The 24,256-nt window shown below is 43.6% G+C and overlaps 1 protein-coding gene across 1 annotated transcript; it reads left to right on the forward strand.

Annotated features, from left to right (window-relative positions):
- Positions 1 to 454: 454 nt before the first annotated feature.
- Positions 455 to 24,256, forward strand: MRPL4 (mitochondrial ribosomal protein L4). Its single transcript, XM_073622550.1, has 9 exons — positions 455 to 622; positions 3,868 to 3,949; positions 7,264 to 7,432; positions 7,535 to 7,586; positions 11,704 to 11,821; positions 15,929 to 16,035; positions 20,179 to 20,288; positions 23,262 to 23,335; positions 24,057 to 24,256. The coding sequence occupies exons 1-9, from the start codon at positions 572 to 574 to the stop codon at positions 24,200 to 24,202; spliced, it is 909 nt and encodes a 302-aa protein (XP_073478651.1). The 5' UTR covers positions 455 to 571; the 3' UTR covers positions 24,203 to 24,256.

Raw genomic sequence — 24,256 nt, forward strand, 5'->3', positions numbered from 1 at the left:
CAAGCATGCTATACTGCATATACAGACTGATTTTACTGTTGTGGGTTTAGTAACACTTTAAACAAAACTTTTTGCGCTCATAGTTCAAGGTAATTTTCTAGCAAACACCGCGGATTTGAACATATTTAAAAAATGAAAACATTGAAGAAGTAGAAGTGCGGGTAGGCGTCTGTTGTTTTTCGCCGTGGTCGGTCAGCTAGAAACTTTTGTATAACGTGTGCAAAAATAATTTCAGAAGAAGAATATTTAGGTTGATTTTAGTTGACTGGCTCCGTCTGAGTTCATTCCAGGAATGGATAGTGGTGCTTCAAGCTGCACCTTCCACCTTCCTTCGTGTACCGCCACGTTCCCTTACCTTCCCTCATCCACCACCCTGCGCTGTGTAGTGTACACTGTACAGAGCGGAGCGGACGGGTTTACACGGCGCATGCGCGGAAGTCGCAGTGTGGGCAGAGGAGTCTGGCGGGGCTTTGGCTTCAGGACGTCGTACGTGCGCCGGAAGTGTGGCGGCCCATGCTGAGTGTGCATTGACCTTCCTGCTTTGATGTGAGGAGAGGGAGCAGAGCTCGGGATGATGCTGAGGGGGGTCCTGCTCAGCTGTAGCAGGGGGTCCGGGGTCAGGGTGAGTGAATGGGGGGGATGTACAGTGATCTGCATGTTATATTATTGTGTATATGGTATGCAGGGTGATGTCCAGGGATGAATACAATGTATGGAGCTTCTCCTATGTGCTGTCCTCTTCTCTGATAAAGCTGCACTCTGGACAGTCATTCTGTGAGAGTGTAAAGGTGATTTCTTACCATCAGGGCTCCTATAGACTTGTGATTGGGGTCCATATAAACATGGTTGAGGCGCACACCCCCTCCGGTAAAGTGATATTCAATTCAGACTTGCTGACAGGTCGGGTTTTTATGACAGGAGAGACCCTTTTGGTCTCTCATAAATGCTGCCTGTCAGCTGACCACATTTATGGCACCCGCTCTGTACTGCGATAACGTGACTCCGGTGTGCACGCTCAGCAGTGATGTCATAGCGATCCGGGACATTTAGGCAGCCAGAGAGAGCGAACGTGGAAGGAAGGAGATGGACTAAGGATGAGCTCCGGCGTGTTCGCACAGCCCACACGCAGAGCTCGCCAGGAAGTCGGCGCTGCGCTAATCACAGGCAGTGACACATTTCCTGATCTCTGGAGCCGCGCATCGGGAAATGTCTCACTGCCTGTGATTAGCGCTCCGCAGTGCTGACTTCTTGGCGGGCTCTGCACGTGGGCTGTGCGAACACGCCGGAGCTCATCCTTACTCAGGACTAAGGATGGGCTCAGGCGCGTTCGCAACTCCGTGCGCCCGCCAGGAAGCGGACACTGCGCAACGCTAATCACAGGCACTGAGACGTTTCCCGATCTGTGCAGCCGCCCGTGATTAGCGCGGCGGAGTGTCCGCTTCCTGGCGGGCGCGCAGAGTTGTGAACACGCCTGAGCCCATCCTTACCCGGGACCGGCTGGAGCAGTCACAGCACTGGGGGGGCTCTGTTTGACAGGTAAGTAATGTGTAGTGCATGCTCACAAATGTAACCACTTCAGCACCGCAAGGTTTTACCCCCCCCTTCCGTGACTAGGCCATTTTTTGCGATACGTCACCTGTATTACTTTAACTGACAATTGCGCAGTTGTGCGACGCTGTACCCAAATAAAATGTACGTCCTTTTTTTTTTTTCACACAAATAGACATTTCTTTTGGTGGTATTTGATCACCTCTGCAGTTGCAATATTTTTTACTTTCTGCTATAAAACATATCCAATAAAAAAATGTAAAAAATCGAATTTCTTCATCAGTTTAGGCCAACATGTATTTTGCTACATAATTTTTGGTTAATAAAAAAATCCAAATAAGCGTATATTGATTGGTTTACGCAAAAATTATCATTTCGACAAACTAGGCTAGGGATATGCAATTAGCGGACCTCCAGCTGTTGCAAAACTACAAGTCCCATCATGCCTCTGCCTTTGGGTGTCATGTTTGTGGCTGTCAGAGTCTTGCTATGCCTCATGGGACTTGTAGTTCTCCAACAGCTGGCAGTCCGCTAATTGCGTATCCCTGAACTAGGGGATAGATTTATGGACCTTTTTTATTATTTTTACTAGTAATGGCGGCGATCTGCGATTTTTAGCAGGACTGTGACATTGCGGTGGACAAATCAGACACTAAGTGACACTTTAGGGACCAGTGACACCAATAGAGTGATCGGTGCTAAAAAATGCACTGTCACTGTATAAATGACGCTGGCAGGTAAGGGGTTAACATCAGGGGTGATCAAAGGGTTAAATGTGTTCCCTGGGAGTGCTTTCTAACACTGAGGGATGGCTTAACTGAAGAAAGACAGAGATTTGTGTTCCTGCTTAGCAGAAACACAAGATCTCTGTCTTACTAACGGAACGTCGATCTGCCTTGTTTACGTAGGTAGACCATCGCTCTGCCTCTCTCCAAAGGATCGCCGGGTTTCCAGTGGCCACCGGGTCCGCCGGACCTGCTGATTGGCTCCCGCTGTGTCCAATCACAGCGGGAGCGGGGCTCTGGCTGCGCTCGTGCACCCCCATAGCCAAAGACAGCAATCACATACAGGTTCATGATTTTGCACTTAAGGGCCGCCCTGCCACAGTACTTGTACATGGGGCATTCCTTAAAGGGGCGTTCCACCCAAAAATGGAACTTCCGCTTTAAGTGAAGGTGACCCCCTGACATGCTACATTTGGCATGTCATTTTTTTGGGGGGGAGCCGGTACCCTCTTTTTAGAGGGATCCAGCTCCCACTTCCTCCTGGCTCACTGCGGCACCGGAAGGGAGATCACCCCCCCCCCCCTCCCTCTCGGTAATCATCTGGGACACATCACAGGTCCCAGATGATTGCCCGGCCAGTCATGGCGCGGCTCGCGCATGTGCAATGGGTGCCTGGCTGTGAGGCCACAGCCGGGCACCCACAGTGACAATGCCAGCGCCGAGAGGAGGGGGAGACGAGCAGGCTTCGTTCCCCCGCATCGCTGGACTCTGGGACAGGTAAATGTCCGATTATTAAAAGTCAGCAGCTGCAGTATTTGTAGCTGCTGACTTTTGTTTTATTTTTTCAAGCGGAACTCCGCTGTAAGTGGTTAAATTAGAACGTGTACTCCAGTTCGTTTTTGATGACGTTCCAGTACAGCCCAGTGTGGGAAGCATGTTCCTTTTTTTTTTTTTTTTTTTTTCTGGAACGCACTAGAACTGCAAGCACTGGTGTGAATGATGCCATTGAAAACCATATAGCCTACTTTCCATGCATTTTTGAAGCAGAAACTGTACTGGACTGCATGTGGTGTGAACTGGCCCTAAGGGATGTTTATTATTATTCAGGATTTATATAGCGTTAAGCTTTGACTCCTGTCAATTTTTCTTTGCTATCTGTCTGAAGTTGGAGAGATTTCCCTTCACTTCCTGTTCCATAGCTACAACAGGAAGTGAGAAGAAATCCCTAAAGAGTGAGAGAATCCCTGGTTGTCACCTCAAACTAATGTTCCTCATTAAAAGATGTCCCCTCTATTCCTATTCTGGTGACAACTAGGGATGAGCTCAGACATGTTTGGATCCAAGTCTGAACCTACCTGAGTGAGCCAGGAAGCTGTCATGGTTTATGATGAGGGGTCGATGGAGTGGGCTCCCAATCCCAGTGATCACATGACCAGGAAGCTCGTGTAACACCTCCAATGTTATAAAATTTTGAAGAAAAACTCTGACATATCTGGAGATGTAAATCTGTATTGCCAAATATGGAAGAGCTCTTCTTCATATCAGGATAATGAAGGTTTTTGTCCCATGTTCACAGTCTTTGCTTTTCTCACAGCTGCTGTCTTCCTTTTCAACTGAGCCTCTACTTCCACCCAACCTCATCCTGCCTCCGGGACTAAAAGATGGACCCACCAAAAGTAAGTGAGACAGATATGGCAATGTTTTACTTTTAAAGGAAGCCTGTCATGTGGGAAACGTGGAGTCTGCCATTGCTGGCCTCTTCTTCTCAATATGCTAGTTGCCCGGCTGTCATGCTGATACATTTCTTAATTACACAGACAACAGCTTTTGACTCTTCTCCAGCTATCCTGGTCTGCATACTGATCCTATGTCAGAAACTTCAGAAGGACTGAAGGTTGATTGGGGGGAGAATGACGAGTCTGTGTAACAACCAGGCAAATAGCATTTTCACAAGTATCTCAGAAAGCTAGTTTACCAGGTAAAGTGCTGTCTTGCCTTAAAGGGAGGTAATAAAAGTGATACTAAAGTCTTGTATTTTTTTTTTTTTTGTAAAACTAACAAACATGTTATACTTCTCTGTCCTGTGCAGTTGTTTTGCACAGAGCCGCCCCGATCTTCCTCTTCTTGGGCCCCCCCGCTAACACTCCTAGCCCCTCCCCTCCTGCCAAGTGCTCCCAGAGCAAGCAGCTTGCTCTGGGGGCAGCCGAGCTGTGTCCATTCAGACACAGAGCCGTGGCTCAGCCCCGCCCCCTCTGTCTCCTCATTGGCTCACTGACTTTGACAGCAGTGGGAGCCAATGGCAACCGCTGCTGTGTCTCAGTCAATCAGGAGGGAGTGTTTCCCCGGATAGCCGAGTCTCTTCTGCAACATCGCTGGATGGAGATGGGGCTCAGGAAAGTATTTGGGGGGGGGGTTGCTGCATACAGAAGTTTTTTTTTTTTTTTTACTATCTTAATGCATGGAATGTATTGAGATTAAACTGCTTCTGCCTTTTGAACCACTTAAAAGTGATTCTAAAAGAAAGAATAAAAAAAAACAATAACAAACAAGTTATACTTGCCTGCTCTGTGTAATGGTTTTGCACAGAGCAGCCCTGATCCTCCTATTTTTGGGTTCCCTGCTGGCGGTTCTGGCTCCTCCCCCTGCTGAGTGTCTCTTGCTAGGGGGGCACTCAAGCAGGCTCTCTCACTAGCCACGCTCTGTGTGTCCATTTACACACAGAGCGTGGCTCTGCCCCTCCCCTCGCTCTCTACCTTAATGACTCACTGACTGTCATTGAAAGCAGAAGGAGCCAATGGGGAGAGAGACCTAGGAGAGCTGCTCCTCTCAAGCACATCGCTGGATGGAGGGGGGGGGGAGGGTGAGCTGGGGAGCTAAACCCAGAAGGTTTTATAGCTTAATGCATAGAATAAACCAAACATAAAAAAAACCTTGTGCCTTTAAAACCACTTTAAAGTAGAACTCCAGCATTTTTTTTTGGTGTTCACTTCCCTGGGATGTCCTGACCCCCCCCCAAATCGTTTATTTTGTCTGCACAAGATCTCTATGTAGGACCTGTTGACATCCCTGGAAAACTTTTGCACGGCTCTGGCTTTGTTTCCACTTTCATCAATTTCCTGTCCAGGCCGCTGTTTTGTATACACCCCCCTGTAGTTCTTCATACTAAATGGAAGATGTAATTACTTACCTGATGCTGCCAGTGGGCCTTACTAGTGGCAGGTAATGCCCACATCCAGTGACCTGCCGCAACCTCCCGCAACATGAGTTTCTAGATCTTCTGGGATATGTAGTCCATACCCGGGTGTGTGCTTCACTGACATAAGGATGTTGAGTTCTGCTGCTCCCACCCTCGCTGAGAGAACTACGAGGGGAAGGAGGAGAACCAAGCTGTCACATGACCACAGAATGGAATAAATGTTTCCAGGGGCATGAGTCAGTGACTTGCTGACCAGATTTCGGCTTGAATACTTATTCATCTTACTCCTCGAAGTTGGAAAAAAATCCTAAGGTAAACTAATGTATAGAGTCCACCACAAGAAAGTTGTTGCTCAGAAGTGGGGTACAACAGCCTTGGCAGGCATGTAGAACATCAGGAATAATGTGTCCTCCAATGAAGAGTTTTTGGCTTTGCAACCTGGCTGCTTAACATCTGAGTTCCAGCCTTACGTTTACCTGCACGATTTCCTGGATCCAGTCCTGGAGTTCGCTGGATTCCTTGGATCATCTCTGGAGGTATTGCTGATCGGGCTATCCTTGCATGATTGACTTGTGTCGCTGACATTCGAGTCCACTACTTCCGGTAAGAGTGCATACCCCTCACCTTGGGTGGAGGACACATTATCCCTGATGTTCTACATGCCTGCCAAGGCCGTTGTACGACACTTCTGAGCAACAACTTTCTTGTGGTGGACTCTATACATCAGTTTACCTTAGGATTTTTTCCAACTTTGGGACTTCCCACTTGTGTTTTCTACCCCTTATATACGTGTATTTATACATATTTATTACATTGCTTCCCACCATATGTTTTCACTATTTATATGCAATATTTGGTACATTGTTATTGTTTATTGCTTTTCACTCTTTAGCGCTACATTTTTTACCAATCTTTATTGTATTCTTGTCACATTTCTATGTAGCAGCTGTCCTTTCCTTGTTCCACACTGTGTTAGCACAGTAATATCCTTTATTCTTGCTGCCCGCAATGCCAACTTCTTCTAGGTTGGTGAGGGGGAGATGTTCTGTAGTCTACCAATGAATAACTCAGGATGGGCAGACAACACTGCTTTAGTTTTTTAGCACAGTAGGGGCGTTGTGTTGTCAGCTGTTATCAAACAGGAAATTGGGAGTACACTGGATTTCTGGCCGATTATATTTTTAAAGTGACAAAACACAGAATAATTAACATATATTGCAGAGGCGTGCCAAATAGGGTTTTGTTCTCTATTTTGCTCAGACGTAGGGGAAGGACTTGTATGAAATAAATTAGTGCATTCCTCCAGTTTAAAGTGATTGTAAATGATCACCTTGTAAAACAACCCATTCAATTTGAAATAGAAATGAAAGGCAAAACATTAGTGCATAGATTAAAAAAATAAATAACCCTTTTTCCCTTTTTTATAAGTGATCACATTCCCTCTGTTCTCAGCTGCATAAGAGCTGGGGGGGGGGGGGAGAAGCAGCAGCACACTGAGCTTCCCAGCGAATGGCAGGGGCGTGTCAGGACAAGTTTGATCATTGGAGGAGAGAGCAGGCTGAGTTCCCAGCTTAGCTAGAGAACTGACCACGGTGTACTCACCTGCTTAGCGTGGTCAGTTTTTAATAGGAAAGCAGAGGGACTGGCAGGAACACCAGGGATGTCACCTAAAGGAAGCAATACAAAGAGAACAATACTTTCTCGTACGATTACATGGTACAGCAGGCGTATATCAGGAATATGAAATTTTGGGGTAACAAATGCTTTAACGAACTTTCCTTCATAATCTCACAGTTCACCGGCCTCCTGTGGATTTGTCTCAGCCCGTCGTGAGAACGTGCAAGATACCAGTGCCCTCCCACCTGTCACCCAAACCAGTCTGGTTGGAGTCTATAACTAACCAAGATCAGGAACCGCAAGGGCTGGTGCACCTCCACCCCGATGTGTTTGACATCCCTCCGAGGTCAGTTGTCTGTTTGCGCTATTTTCGGTTAAATTGTTCACTTCTAAAAAATCAGTGCATCCCGTCTTAGTGTGTCACTTGTATCTGCTTTGTTTTCTTCAGAATTGACATCCTTCACCAAGTCGTAATCTGGCAGAAAAACTACAAAAGGATTGTAAGCATTCCAGTTTGATTTATTTAATTCAAGGTTTTAGGCTAAATCTGTTTTAACCGCTTGCCGACTGTGCACTGCAGTTTTACTGCTACGGTGTAGGCTGGCTGCGTAGAAACGCTCACACTCACTCTGTAAAACCAAAAGTATTGGGACGCCTGCCTTTACACACACATGAACTTTAATGGCATCCCAGTCTTAGTCCGTAGGGTTCAATATTGAGTTGGCCCACCCTTTGCAGCTATAACAGCTTCAACTCTTCTGGGAAGGCTGCCCACAAGGTTTAGGAGTGTGTCTATGGAAATGTTTAACAATTCTTCCAGAAGCGCATTTGTGAGGTCAGGCACTGATGTGGACGAGAAGGCCTGGCTCGCAGTCTCCTCTCTAATTCTTCCCAAAGATGTTCTGTCAGGTTGAGGTCAGGACTCTGTGCAGGCCAGTCAAGTTCCTACACCCCAAACTCGCTCATCCTTGTATTTATGGACCTTGCTTTGTGCACTGGTCCAAATCATTTGGTAGAGGGGGGATTATGGTGTGGGGATGTTTTTCAGGGGTTGGGCTTGGTGCCTTAGTTCCAGTGAAGGAACTCTTAAGGTGTTAGCATAGCAAGACGGTTTGGACAATTTCATGCTCCCAACTTTGTGGGAACAGTTTGGGGATGGCCCCTTCCTGTTCCAACATGACTGCACACCAGTGCACAAAGCAAGGCTTATAAAGACATGGATGAGCGAGTTTGGGGTGAAGGAACTTGACTGGCCTGCACAGAGTCCTCACCTCAACCCGATAGAACACCTTTGGGATGAATTAGAGCAGAGACTGCAAGCCAGGCCTTTTCATCCAACATCAGTGCCTGACCAAACTTTTGGTAATACACACACACGCACACACACTCATGCTCAAAAGTTGCATACCTGGCAGGAATTTTCCACTGATCATGCCAAAAAACTGTCTTTTATTTAAGGATAGCAATCACATGAAGCCATTTATTATCACATAGTTTTTTGGATCCTTTTTAAATCATGATAACAGAAATCACCCAAATGGCAATCAAAGGTTAATTTCCCACATTTTGTGGCTTTTTTGATCACAGTTACTGTCTGTGTATAAATAGTCAGTTTGTTAGCTCTCACATGGAGGCACTAAGCAGGCTAGACACCGAGCCACGAGGAGGTAGAAAAGAACAGTCAAAAGACCTGCGTAACAAGGTAATGAAACTTTACAAAGATGGAAAAGGATATAAAAAGATATCCAAAGCCTTGAATATGCCAGTCAGTGCTGTTCAATCACTTAATAAGAAGTGGAAAATTTGGGGATCTCTTGATACCTACCCAAGGTCAGGTAGATCAAGAAAGATTTCAGCCACAACTGCCACAGTAACTGTTCGGGATACAAAGAAAAACCCAAAGGTAACCTCAGGAGACCTCCCAGTTAAGACATAAACACTTGCTAGGTACACAGTTAACCTTTTGATTACCCCAGATGTTAACTCCTTCCTGCCCAGTGTCATTAGTACAGTGACAGTGCATTTTATCAGCGCTGATCACTGTATCAGTGTCCCTGGTCTATAAGTTGGGGAGAGCAGCTGTCTCAGATTGGCAATTTCTTTACCCATTTGGGCTATCGTTGATGCGCCTGGATATTTGTTTGTTCTCGGGTATATTTAAAGCTCAATGTTTAGACGCAGAAAAAAAAACAAAAAAAAAAACTTCTGGTTTGCGTTTCTGATTGGAGCTTTCTGGCATAAAAAAACGCAAAACTCTCCTAAACACGTTTAAACTCTGTATCTCTACATGAGCATTTTTTTTCTGCCAAGGGAACTGGCATTTTTTTTTAAGCCCAGTGTGCATGGAGCCTTAGGCTCCTTCCAGACAGGGTGGGCACTTCCAGGAGTCTGCCTGATTAGTGGGGAATCCGTCTGCTGATCCCTACTGAGCAAGCGCAGGGCTGGTCTGTGCCCACTTCACATAGGCAGAATGGACACGGACACAGCCTGCTCTCTCTGTGGGTATTCAGATGTAAAGGGACCGCCTGTCCATTTGCACCCAACTGCCATCTGACCGACCGTTGAGGATCGGATGTCAGCAGGTGTAAATGGACACCGTCTGTTTACATCCACTGCTCCATAGAGGATAGTGGAGGGTCCAGTCAGGTCCTCCGGAAAAACTGACAGGTGGGTGTGATCGCTACAGCTGTATGAAAGGGGCCTTATTTGCTATGGAAGCTGAAACACTACACAGACAGGGCATCAATGAGCGATTGTTTGTTCTGAATTTTTTTGGTGTTGAATCTAGAGAACACCACTATGTAGCTCTTTTCTAGGATATTGTTTTCCCTGTCACTGTAAGTTTACTATAACATGCTTGACCTGCCTCTTTTTTTAAAACCTTTCTCCAGCATAAATTGGGGAAAAAATTCAGAACCTCTGTCAGTGTTTTATTGCAGTCTTTTTCCAACATTAGGAAATTTCTCATTTCTTTTTATGTATTTGACCGAACGGCTAAAGAGGGAAAATCTCCCCACTTCCTGTCTATTTGATAGATGTATTACTCAACATATTGCTCTCCATGTATGCTTACGCTTTTCCATCCATGCTGCCAGCAGCTGTATGAAGACATAAACCAGAACTGCCTCTGACTGGATGCATTCGCTGTTCGGCTGACAATTTCCACCTGGCCAATTTTTTTTTTTTTTTTTAACCACTTCCATACCGGGCCTATTCTGGCACTTCTCTCCTACAAATAAAAATCATCATTTTTTTTGCTAGAAAATTACTCAGAACCCCCAAACAATAAATAAATATATATATATATATATATATATATATATATATATATATATACACATATATATATATACACATATATATATATATATATATATATATATATATATATACACATACATACATATATATATATATATATATATATATATATATATATATATATATATGTGTGTTTGGGGGTTCTGAGTAATTTTCTAACAAAAAAATGATGCAGGCATCATTCAGATATTCCAATGACGTCTTCAGGCGGGAAGTGGTTACGTTTGTTGAAGTGGGTGGTGCCAACAAGGCCACCTATGGCTTTATTTGTGCAATTTTGTGCAAGAGAGCCGACCTGCCGCAGTAGAATGACGGCGGCTGGTCGGCTAGTGGTTAAATAGGCTGTTAAGGAAAGTGAAAGTTTCCAGTTTAGGAGGGCTGACCTCAGATTTGTTATAGTACAATAGTATAATAGTCATAGTGCCTGTACTGTATAAAACCCAGTAATACACCGTCTCACCCTGCTCTGCACATGTTCAGTTTATTTTGTATTTTTAGGCACTGTGACGAATTTGTAGACGCCAATCTACTGACAGCCTTAAGATTTACTGCTGCTCAGTGGCTCTGGGCTTCAGCAGAATGGCAGCCTCCAGCAAGAAGAAACAGGAACAATGCTGAAATTGCTTACAGCACACACTAATTTTTGTAGCATCATTATTAATGTGGAATATATGTTTCTTGCTAAAGAACATTATTTTTATCAAGATATTACAGGTAAAGCTCCGCATTAAGAACAGATACACGTATTGTCACAGTTGACACTGAAAACCGCTAGAGAGTGAGTGTGAGCTGGCGGGCCACATCAACACTTTTATATTGGGTCCCATGATTCATAGTAATGCTCTTTTATAAAGAAGGATTCGAGTTTTACTGTTATCTGTGTTCCTGCAAGTGTGATTTATTTATTTTTCCCCCCTCACCTCCTATCTATGTAATGTATGTCAGAAAGATCAAAGTGAGAAGAGAAATAATATATAGGGGTCAGGATATTTAAAATCTAACAGAAGTTCTAAATCTTCCCTTCTCTGTCCAAAACTGAAACAAAAAGTTGGGCTGAAATTGAGTTTTAACTGCCAAATAGTTTTACACCTTTTAATAGTTTTAAAGGATTTCTTGGCTTCCCCCAACCATTGCTGAACCTTTCCATTTTTCATACATTTAACCACAACTTGGTGTGGTTTCCTCCCTGCAGTCTTCTCAATTTAATTTCCCCCTCACTGACAGCTGCTTGGATTACACTTTTCCCCTCCCTTAACAAGCTCTGTAGTTGTTATATGAAGTATTTTCTTCTTTCAGAGTTATGCCAAGACAAAGACGAGAGCGGAGGTCAGAGGAGGAGGGAAGAAGCCCTGGGCGCAGAAGGGAAGTGGACGAGCTCGGCAGGGAAGCATCCGGTCACCCCTGTGGAGAGGAGGTCTGTGTTTTGTGTCAAATGTGATTTTACTAAAGTAATGTAGCTCTTTATCCATACCAAATAATTACAGGAACTCTAGGCTGTCTGACTCTTAATTAGAATAACATTGTAGGTTTGTGGGGAAATTCTCACTTTTAACTTACTGATACTAAAGTCTTTTTTTTTTTCTTCATTTATAAATAACAAACATTCTACTTACCTGCTCTGTGTAGTGGTTTTGCACAGGGGAGCCCAGGTCCTCCTTTTCTCGGGCCCCTCCTCAGTGCTCCTTGCTCCTCCCTCCTGCCCCCACAGCAAGCAGCTTGCTATGGGGGCACCCGAGCTGCTTCTCTGTGTCCATTCCGACACAGAGCCGCGCCTCTGCCCCCTCTCTCTCCTCATTGGCTCACTGATTTTGATTGACAGCAGCGGGAGCCAATGACGTCCCAGTGCTGTCTCAGGCAATGAGGAGGGACAGTCGAGACTCTCGTGCAACATTGCTGGATCGAGATGGGGCTCAGGTAAGTAATTAGGGGGTGCTGGGGAGGCTGCCACACACAGAAGGTTTTTTTATCTTAATGCATAGAATGCATTAAAATAAAAAAAAAAAACCTTCTGCCTTTAGAACCACTTTAATCTGAAAAATGTTTTCCACATTATCACAGAGAACTTTATTCAAATTGTATCTATGGTGCTAAGTGCTTATTAAGGTCAGCTGTACACTGTTAGATTTCTCACATTCAACCACGTGGATGGAAGAATCTGCACTGCTGGCTATTCTGCTCAGATGTGGAGGGTCTGCGGCTGTCTGAATACCTGAACAGTGCCTTAGTACAGCTTTTTCTGCTGCCTTGTTGTGAGAGACTGCTATGTTACGGGAGAGCTGAGCATGCGGCATTACAATAAAAAACAGCCATATTCACGGTAGTCTTATACCCCTTCATGGTATAAGACACTTGTGTTCAGATACATGTTAAAAGTGACTCTCACTGCACCTTACACACCATACACTGCAGAATACAATGCGCCTTATTAAGTCATTGTAGAGCAACTATGTTTTAAAGCAATGTAGTGAGACAGCAACTTTGTATAGACTGCAAAGAAACCCTGAAGCTTTGCACCAACTTCCCTAGGGTGCTTTCTCCTAGCTTACAAGCACCATCTTCTCCAGTCCACTACTTCTGCCTTGTAAAAAAATGTAAACTTCTGGGTATGAGGCAAATCTGCACACCCCTACCTGCATCTCACAGGCATTGCGAGGTGCTTTAGTGACCCTAATGCCAGGTCTGTCTGCCTGCTCGCTGTCTTCTGCTGTATGTAAGCTGAGCTTCAGTGAGGACCATTGAAGGAAAGGTACGTTTAGATTGTTTACCTGCTAGTTGCCACTTCAGCTAGGAAGATTGGAGACATACAAAGAACCTCACTTAACGGTTTTACAGGATAGGTTATCCTTATGCCGTGTACATACGACCGGACTTTTCAACCGGACTGGTCGGACGGAACAAATCCATCAGAAAATCCGACCGTGTGTGGGCTTCAGCGGACCTTCAGCTGACTTTTTCTATTGAAAATCAGACGGACTTTAGATTTGGAACATGTTTCAAATCTTTCCAACCAACTCGACTCTGGTCAAAAAATCCATTAGTCTGTATGCTAGTCCGACGGACAAAAAAGAACGCAAGGGCAGCTATTGGCTACTAGCTATGAACTTCCTTATTCTAGTCCCTTCCTACGTCATCACGTTCAAACCAACAGACTTTAGTCCGTTCGTGTGTGGGCAAGTCCGTTCATCCGAAAGTCCGTTGTAACTCTGTTGAAAGTCCGTCAGAAAGACCGTCAGGCCTTTGATGCTGAAAAGTGCGCCCGTGTGTACGCGGCTTTAGGCACCCTATGTACCTTCCCAAAGTATTCTCTGCTTCCTTAGGTTTCAGAAAATTATTCTTTCCACTTTCTGCAGTTCCCCGATGAATAAAAAGAGAAACTTTTTTTTTTTTTTTTTTAGCTTTCTTGATGTCAAAATATGTTTTTTGATATATCTAAAGGTTACAAAGGACTTTAGAAGGCTTAGCCACCTTCTGGTCTTGTAAAGTGGTCCCAACAAAAGGGCTCAGGGCCTCCATTGACAGATGGATTAGAGATGACTATTATTTTAGCATATGTCAGTGGAGGACAGAACCACTTGCTAGAATTAGAGCTCATTCTACGAGGTTAATAACTACATCATGGTAGCAGGTGCTTCATAAAAGGAAATCTCTAGTGCAGTGATGGTGAACCTTGGCACCCCAGATGTTTTGGAATTACATTTCCCATGATAATCAACTACACTGCAGAGAGCATGAGCATCATGGGAAATGTAGTTCCAAAACATCTGGGGTGCCAAGGTTCACTGCTCTAGTGCTACGTTTTGGTTCCCAAGCTATGTGTGGAGCTGCTGTGCAGCCAGAACTTGTCCTTTTTAGAAGTAAGGTTTAGCGGACTGTGTCCCCCCCTAAAGGTATGATTACTTGTATATCCTTTAAAGTAGCTGTCCTGAAAGAGGATTTGGTAAAACTACTGTTAGTATTACAGATATCTGTTACCAAGAATCTTCTAGGACACCCAAAGGTTGTGGGGACAGTTCTATGGTTACTTTTTGTTAATTAAATTTCCCCTTGTGTATTTGTAAAGATTCTTTCCTTTATACAACTGAGGACAAGGGGACAGGAGGGGCTTTTACTTGCCTTCTGTGTTTCCTGTTGAAGGCAGGGTCATTCCTCTCAAATTGTGGTTCTGGAAGATTCTTGGAAATACAGTTACAGTTATGACTAACCATTAGGGTTGCACCGATACCACTTTTTAAGACTGAGTACAAGTACTGATACTTTTTTTTTTCAAATACTCATTGATACCGATTACCAATATTTTTTTTTTTTTTAATGTCATGTGAAAGTGGCACTAATATGCAGCACTGATGACGCATGGACTGTGTCAGTAGTTTTTTTATTTTTATTTTTTTACAATTTATTTTTTTTACAATTTATTATTTTTTTACAATACTTCTTTTTTTTTTTTTGGAGGGGGGGGGAACGGTGTCAATGTTATTTTTATTTTTTTTTACAATTTAACTTTGAATATTTATTACAATTCTTTATTATTATTATTATTATTATTATTATTATTATTATTATTATTATTATTATTATTATCAGCCCTGTTTGAGGGGGGGGGGGAGCTTTGGTGAGATATCAGAGGTCTAAACAGACCTCTGATATCTCCCCTTTGAGAAAGGAAAAGGACAGAGATTCCCTAGTTCCTTTCGCTACAGCCTCAGCTGTACTAAAGATGAATGAACAGGAGACAGAGGCTCCTGTTCAATCATAAACTGAAGCATCGTAAACACACTTGCTCTGCTCATTCAGAAAAGGAAGGAGCCGGTAAATTACATATTTACCGGCTCCTTCCTCCGCTCCTCCATCCTGATAGATCTGGGACAGGGAGGACACGGAGGGTTACCTGGAGGGGGACATGGAGGGGAACAAGGAGGGAGACACGGGACAGTTGGGGGGTAATCGGTGCGGCGGTGGTGGAGTTGGTCACCGATCTCCCAGTTTGGCTTTTAATAAAGCAACAGAAAGCTGCGGGAGGGAGAGGAGAAGGGGCTGTCAGCTGCTTTATTAAACATGGATATCAGTGATTGTAACTCCCCCACCACTGCACCGATCATCTCTGAGGCTGCCCAGGTATCGGATTAGGCATCGGAGCATTTGTTTGAACAAGTACAAGTACTTGTGCAAATGCTCGGTATCAGCAGCGATACTAGTATCGGTTTTGGGCAACCCTACGAACTATGGTTTTTCTTTGAGACACAGCTCCGCCAGTCCTCTTTAGAAGATGCTGGTTATGTGGCTATTACCTGACCAGCATGTTCAATACATTTTGAGTTTCATCCGAGGGTTCCACGTGTATTCTCCCACCAGATATGAAGGACTCCACTAAGACTCTGGCAACTATATAGGAATCTGCATTTCTTTTCTTTTTTTTTTTTTTTTTTTTTTTTTTTTTTTTTTTTTTAGCACAAATCTTGTTTGATTACCACCTTTGTCATTTCCCCCCTGTTAAATTGTGTCCCATTATCTGTATTGTGTACAGGTGGTGTAGCCCATGGTCCCCGTGGCCCCACAAGCTATTATTACATGTTGCCCATGAAGCTTCGAGTCCTGGGATTGAAGATGGCTTTGACTGTAAAACTTGCTCAGGTATAGTACGGTGTCCCCTGGACTGTCCACATAAGCTATGTGATTTTTTTTATATGGTTTTAAAATGGACAACCCTGCCAAGGTGGTGTTTTATTTCCTGTAATCTAATTTTCACTTTGGAAAGTTCTTCATTTCTAACACTGATGCCTATGTGTACACTGTAAAGTGTATTTCGGGGCAAAAAATAAAAGAAAAACACATGGCGTACGTTTTTGCAATGCAGGCACACTTCCTCTTTTTTTATTCCGTTAAATATGTTAGAACGTTCCTTTTAGAGTAAAGAAGGATGGAGGCTAGATGGGTGGAGTAGATAACGCCTCAAAGATTTTATAGTGGTGGGTTTATTTTTGAGGCCTTTGAATTTGTTTGCGCAACATACAAATACCTGGTGATGGTGCCAGAAAACCATAGAGCTGCTAGCTTGCTGATGTCTGACAATGCTGCTTCTGCTGCACGTAATTTCCAAGCAGTGTTGTCTTCTCTGCCTGCCGGTCTACAAACTTCTGCTTATCCCCCACTCTTCTCTTTCCTGCTCCACAAGCATGCATTAAAGGAAGAGTTCCCCTCTGGGAACATGTTACAATTCGCATGACAGGAGATTGTGACCGGCTCTCTATGGAGAGCCACTGATACTGGAGGGAAGAGATCTAGAAATCATGTGGACATCCTGGAGATATCGAATTTGGTACATTTGAGCTGACGAAAGAAGAATCACTTGTGTTTGGAGCAGTTGTTGAATGCACTTGCAATGACGGGTATCAAATAATTAGCAAACATAGAACAAGAGAATGTTTAGCAACTGGATGGACCAATTATCGTCCCGAATGTGAAGCGCTCCATTCTTTTTTTCTCCACACTCTTCTGATTGGATACGAGATCTGGATGCCTCCCACTTGATGTACGGTTCCCTCCGGTTGGTGGATACCACTGCAGCTGTTTCAGCCAAGGGGAGATGTCCTTTGAGATCCGGGACCCCCACCTTTTCCGAGGATAGCTATCCATCTGGATCTCTAAGCCTATTTGATTCGGTGTCACAGGCATCCGAATCCACCTGTTCTGGTAAGAGTGTTTAACCTCTTTCTACTTCAAGATTTCCATGCAGATGAATTACACACCGGAATATTTTTTCACTTGCACTGGATTTTACAGTTTATTGAACTGTGAGACTTTATCACCTATGTTGTCCATATTCATGGGTGGGTTATTACCCACAAGTTATTGAACTGTATTCACCTATACACGTGTTTTTTGGTTATATTTTCGTTTTAGCGCTACGTGTATAGTAGAGTGGCCAGATGGAAGCCAATCCTCTGTAAAAGGCACTTGACAGCCCACCTGGCGTTTGCTAAAAGGCACCTGAAGGACTCTCAGACCATGAGAAACAAAATTCTCTGGTCTGATGAAACAAAGATTGAACACTTTGGCCTGTATGGCAAGTGCCATGTCTGGAAAGCAGGCACCGCTCCTCACCTGGCCAATACCATCCTTACAGTGAAGCATGGTGGTGGCAGCATCATGCTGTGGGGATGTTTTTCAGTGGCTGGAACTAGGAGACTAGTCAGGATCGAGGGAAAGATGAATGCAGCAATGTATAGAGACATCCTTGATGAAAATCTGCTCCAGAGTGCTCTGAACCCCAGACTGGGACGAAGGTTCATCTTCCAGCAGGACAACTATCATAAGCACACAGCCAACATAACAAAGGAGTGGCTATGGGACAACTCTGTGAATGTCATTGAGTGGCCCAGCCAGAGCCCAGACTTGAACCCAATTGAACATCTCTGGAGAGATCTGAAAATGGCTGAATGACTGTCCACCGACACTCCCCATCCAACCTGATGGAGCTTGAGAGGTCCTGCAAAGAAGAATGGGAGAAACTGCCCAAAAATAGGTGTGCCAAGCTTGTAGCATCATACTCAAAAAGAGTTGAGGCTGTAATTGGTGCCCAAGGTGTTTCAACAAAGTATGGAGCAAAGGCTGTGAATACTTATGTACATGGGGTTTTTTTTCCTTTTTTATTTTCAATAAATTTGCAAAGATTTCAAACACTTCTTTCACATTGTCATTATGAGGTATTGTGACTGATGGTAATCAAGTAATCTATAGCGCCCACCTTGAGTACCCACCACTGCGCTTAGGAAAGTGCCTCAAACAATGTGTATAAAACAAAATAATTATATCAAAATGTGTACAGAAGTGTGGAACTTCCAAAGCTGCCACTTTAAATATATAAATGATGTAAACTCTATTAATCCTGTACCAGGATTACCAGGTACAGGAAGGAAGCTCTTTGTGATACGAGGTAGAGATGACGTTGTTGGAAGTGGCAGCAGAGGAGTGAAATGGTATACACACGGATGGAATTTGGATCTTTCGTTTAAACCTGATTGTGAGGTTTGTCACGCTTATTTGCCAAAACACGAGAGTGTGAGGCATATTTATCCGGTGAGTTTTGAATCTGAAGGGAGAGGAATCACTGGCACGTTTGATTTTGGTGGACATCTTTTAGAAATCTGCACATCAGTCACGGTGTCTCTTCTATTGATGGACTTTACTCACTAATTTCTATTATCTACTTTTGTATATATTTTTGTGATACAGGGTGATTATATATATATATTAATTATTGTTTTGCTTGATATATATCATTTGTGCTTCTGATATCACTCAATTTACTGGTCAAACACAGGGCCACTTATCACCACTACTAGCGCCGCTTATATTAATTTTCTGGTACTTGCGAATTAATAGAGTTTACATCATTATGAGGTATTGTTTGTAGAATTTTAGAACAAGACATTAACATGACAAAATGTGGAAAAAGTGAAGTGCTGTGAATACTTTCCGGATGCACCGTAGAATTCTGTTTGTAGAATTTTATAGATAGTTAAAAATAATTTAACATGATGCAGGGCCTGAGGTGTTTCGGACACTTTCAGAAGTCCTAATCACCTGTGTGCCATGTAATGCTCAATATTTCCTCCCGCCAGCCTCTTTGCCACTTCTGTATCCTGCAGTGACGTGGAGGTCATCAGGAGGAACAAGCGAGCAAAATGGGGGAACCAGGAGATTGATATTCCTGGAAGTGTTGATTTCCGTAGAGACTTTAAGCCCGGGTTCACACCACAATGGGCTGCGGATCGCACAGGAGCGCTGTGCGTCCCTGTTCACCGTTTCAGGGCCGATTCTATGCCTGAATTCGGCCCTGAAACGCAGCCAAAGACGCACAGCGTTTTTGTGCAGTGCGCACCGCAGCCGCCCCGGAGATATGTGAACTGGCTCCATAGGGAGCCAGTCACATTCTCCTGCTATGCGAATTAGAGGTGCGGAAACGCACCTCTAATTCGCATAGGTGTGAACCCGGGCTTAAGGAAGGTTCCTCTTGATCAAAGTGGTGTTTAGCAATGGGAGAGGTAAGTATTTACATTCTTCTTCTGCAACAACAGCAGGTTGCCCTTGAAAAGTATTTTCAGTCTCGAGGCACCCCAAACTTAGTTCATGTTAATGTGTGTCGCAGTGCGTTCGCAGAATCGTGCTCCTTCCTGACAGACAGACAAATGCTCTGTCCTTTAGGGGAGATGTACACACGGGCCCAAAGTGGGCAAGTTCCTGCCGAACTGACCATTTTTGTAAGGCGCTCTGGCTGGCGGTCGCACTCGGATGTCATTAAAAACAATACATGAACAATAGCTCTGCATTGTACATGAGGTCAGCAAGGGTTAGTCCCAACACCACCTAGAGTGTCCGATAGAAGAGGAGAATGTTGGAGCCTGTCGGAGTGAGGGATAGTGAGTATTGCTCCTTATTCCTCCATCCCTAGAGTTAACAAACATGTAATCCTTGTAGTGTGGTGGAAGACCCACTGTAAGGGGGATTTTTCTGTAATTCTCAGAGTTCAGCTTTAAGGGATAAAGCATAACTCCATCCATTATGCAATGTGTAGGGTTAACTGCGTATAACATTTGAACTGTATATGTAGGCCCACATTAATCTAACATAATGTCTGCATTATGAGCAAATATGTCAATGTTATGCTTCAGCTGCAGATCTAATCTAAACTATGTCTGACACGAGGTCTATAGAATTGTGGTTGTTTTTTTTAGCAGCATATTCATTTTTACATGTTCCTGTCTCTCTGTACAGTATAACCTCCACATTATTGATTCCACTGACATTTCCAGCCCAGACCCTCAGTACCTCGTTGATCTCTTCAACCAGCGACATTGGGGAGAATCAGTACTTATTGTTGATCTGTAAGTATCTGACCAATATTTTGCTGAAAATGTTGTAGTATGCATATGTGACCACTAGAGGGAACTGATGTGTATCTTCTGGATATCCATTTTCAAAATGAACCTGTACACAGACAATGCGCAGTTAAAGGGGTTGTAAACCCTCAGTTTTTTTCACCTTAACCACTTAAGGACCAGCCTTGTTTTGGATTTTAGGTGTTTACATGTTTAAAGCAGGTTTTTTTTCTAGAAAATTACTTAGAACCCCCAAAACATTATATATGTTTTTGTTTTTCTAACACCCTAGAGAATAAAATGGCAGTTGTTGCAATACTTTTTTTTTTGCACCGTATTTGCGCAGCGGTCTTATAAGTGCACTTTTTTGGAAAAAAATCACTTTTTTGAATAAAAAAAATAAGACCACAGTAAAGTTAGCCCAATTTTTTTTTTATACTGTGAAATATAATGTTACGCCAAGTAAATTGATACCCAACATGTCACGCTTTAAAATTGCGCCTGCTCGTGGAATGGCGTCAAACTTTTACCCTGAAAAATCTCCATAGGTGACGTTTAAAAAATTCTAAAGGTTGCATGTTTTTGCATTACAGAGGAGGTCTAGGGCTAGAATTATTGCTCTCGCTCTACCGGTCGCGGCAATACCTCACATGTGTGGTTTGACCATCGTTTTCATATGCGGGCGCTACTCACGTATGCGTTCGCTTCTGTGCGCGAGCTCGTCGGGGGGGGGGGGGGGTTTAAAAAACATTTTTTTAATTTATTTTACATTATTTTATTTTTACACTGTTTAAAAAAAAAAAAAAAAAGTGTCTCTTTTAGTCATATTACAAGGAATGTAAACATCCCTTGTAATAGAAAAAAGCATGACAGGACCTCTTAAGTATGAGATCTGGGGTCAAAAAGACCTCAGATCTCATATTTACACTAAAATGCAATAAAAAAAGAAAAAAAAAAGTAATATAAAAAAATGACATTGAAAAAAATATGCCTTTAAGAGACGTGGGCAGAAGTGACGTTTTGACGTCGCTTCCGCCCAGCAGTGTCATGGAGACAAGTCAAGTGGGCGCCATCTTAGCCTCACTCGTCTCCAGGCACAGAAGGGAGATGGACGCTATCGCCACCACCGCTACCGACGGCTTCGGTAAGCGGCGGAGGGCACCGGATCACGGCGGGAGGGGGGGCCCTCTCCCGCCACTGATAAAAGTGATCTTGCGGCAAATCCGCCGCAGGGACCACTTTTATCAGAAAGCCGACCGCTGCACGAAAACGGGGATACCGGGGTTATGGCAGCTAGCTGCTGCCATAACGATATCCACCGGCAAAGTTTGGACGTACATCGGCGTGTGGTGGTCCAGAAGTGGTTAATGCATTAAGGTGAAAAACCTTCTGTAGTGCTGCAGCCCCCACGTTTTTACTTACCTGAACGTTGTCATCCTCCGTCCGGGAACAAGCACACCAGCTCTAGCTGGTGTCTTGTGTCCTGATTGGATAGATTGATAGCAGTGCAGCCATTGGCTCTCACTGCTGTCAATCAAATCCAATGATGCGGGGGCGGGCCAAGTCCTGCATTCTGTGTGAATGGACACAGACGCAGGACTCGGGAGTGCGCCCGCACTGGTGTCCACCTTAGGAGAGTCTTCTTCAACATGGACACTCCATGTGGGGAGGAGCCACCTGCGCTGCTGAGGGACCCCAGAAGAGGAAGACCGGGCCACTCTGTGCAAAAGGAACTGCACAGTGGAGGTAAGTATGACGTGGTTTTTTTTTTTTTTTTTAAATAACAGAGGGTTTACATATTTTGAACAAGTGGTAAAAACACTTTAACCGCTTGCCGCCTGCCCACCGTACATTTACTGGTGACAGACGGCACAGCCAGGCTAGGCGAGGCACAGTGGTGCGCTCCTATGACCGCTGTGTCCACTGTACGTGGCGCTTGGTGAGTGGCCAGGGTATGGTTATCACTATGATTGGTCATAGCGATCACAGGATTAAAATGTAAACAAAACAGCCATGAATGGCTTCCATTCATTACTGTTTTTCAACTATTGTGATGCTGTAATTAGAGGTGCACCAAATAAACATTTTGGTGCCGAAACCGAAAATGAAGGATGCACTTGGCCGAAAACCAAAAATTACAGTAATTACATACAATTATAAATAACTTGTATTATATTCAACTTTTTAATTAATATCAGTTTAAATGAATATAAATTTATCGTTGGCCATTATTGGCATCTTTAGCTCAAGAAAAGTGTATCCCTTTAAATTCTATGTATGCCTTCACACTGGTCCATTGGACTTCCATTGTGGTGTTAAAAATCATGCTATCTGCAATTTTTGGTCAGTTAAAAAAAAAATAAATGCACCTCCCAGTTCAAATGCATTGAAAAAGCAGCAAGAACGCATTATTAACACACCCGTGTTACGTTTTTGATGCGGTTTTTAAATCTCATGACCTATGAAAAACACAAATCACGGTAAAATCAGCTCAAATTCATCATAAAATCACATGCGTTTTCGCTGCCATTATCGTCACCTTTTTCTCAAATCAGCCAAATTCCGATAACACCATTTTTGGCTGAAATGTTTCGGGTGGCTAAAATTTCGGTGCATCTCTAGCTGTGATTGGTCCACAGCTATCACATGGTACCTGGGCCAATCACAACACCCTGTATCATATAATTAGCTGTAGCCAATCACAGCATGTCAACAGTAAGCAAGCTGTCATGAATGGAAATTCATTCATGACAGTTAACTATTGATGATCATTGCTGGTATAAGCAATAATCCCTGATCACCTCCCTCAGAGTAGTAGAGTGTCACTATTGAGTTTTATCACTAGACTTGAGCTCATATAAAGAGCAGCATAATCACTATATTACAGAGATAAACAGGGAGTGCAGCACATATAACTGTACTTCTATATTTTCTTTAATTTCTATTCATTGTTTTCACTCTGAATATTCTGTTTAACAGCAATGAAGATATGTCTGAAAACATTCTCAGTGCAACTGCAGATTTGAAGAAGATCACCCTTATCCCAGCTATTGGTAAGTGTAAGGAGTTTGTATTGATGTATAATGAACCATTTCGGCTCCACTCCGGGGACAACCTGACCCTCTGGCTTCAATACTATAAGATATGACTTGACCTTGGGTTTTTAGATCTGCATAAATAATCTGTCTGAGATACTTAGAAACTATTGAAGCCAGAGAATCAGCATTATAACCAAGTAGCTTGCCTTTGATGGGAAGAAATGATGGGATCCGTCTCTCTTTCGAGAAAGGCTTACTCCCATGTATATTTTTACCTAATGATAAGGCTTACCCATAGGTACTGTAAATATCTCCTAAATGTCCACCGTTTAGGAGATATTTACTGTAGATGCAGCCAGTGACCTCACCAACACACGCGCTCTGAAGGAACGGCATACCCGTGTAATTCCTTCAGAGTTCTGTGCCGTCAACGACGGCTCCCGCGCGCACGTGTGGGAGTGATGTCATCGCAGTTCTGGCCACTCACACAGTCTGAGTCCATGAACCTGGAAGGAAGAATGGGTAAAGAAATAAGAGCGCCACTGGAGGGCTTCGTTCTAAGGTAATTTTCATATAATGTGCTAGTATGTGATGCATACTAGCACATTATGTCATTGCCTTGCAGGTATAGAAAAAAAGCCAGTGCTTTAAGATTTATGTGGCTTTAACTAGGCTTTAAATGTCTCGCCAACCTTTGTCTCCAGGAATTAATATGACCTCTTCTTTCCTTCTCCAGGTATAAATGTGTACAGTATGCTAAAATACGACACTGTCCTGTTAACGGTCAGAACTGTGGATTTCTTAGAAGAGAAACTGCTATTTCAAGATATGCGCTACTCCAGTCTGTACAGTTTCAAGTACCCTTACAGTGACTTCCCCTAACTTCTGTGCGATATTTCGTTTTTGTATATAACACTTCTTTTCTGGAATAAAAAA

Source organism: Aquarana catesbeiana, linkage group LG03, assembly GCF_042186555.1.
Source record: "Aquarana catesbeiana isolate 2022-GZ linkage group LG03, ASM4218655v1, whole genome shotgun sequence".
In the NCBI taxonomy this organism is placed as follows: domain Eukaryota; kingdom Metazoa; phylum Chordata; class Amphibia; order Anura; family Ranidae; genus Aquarana; species Aquarana catesbeiana.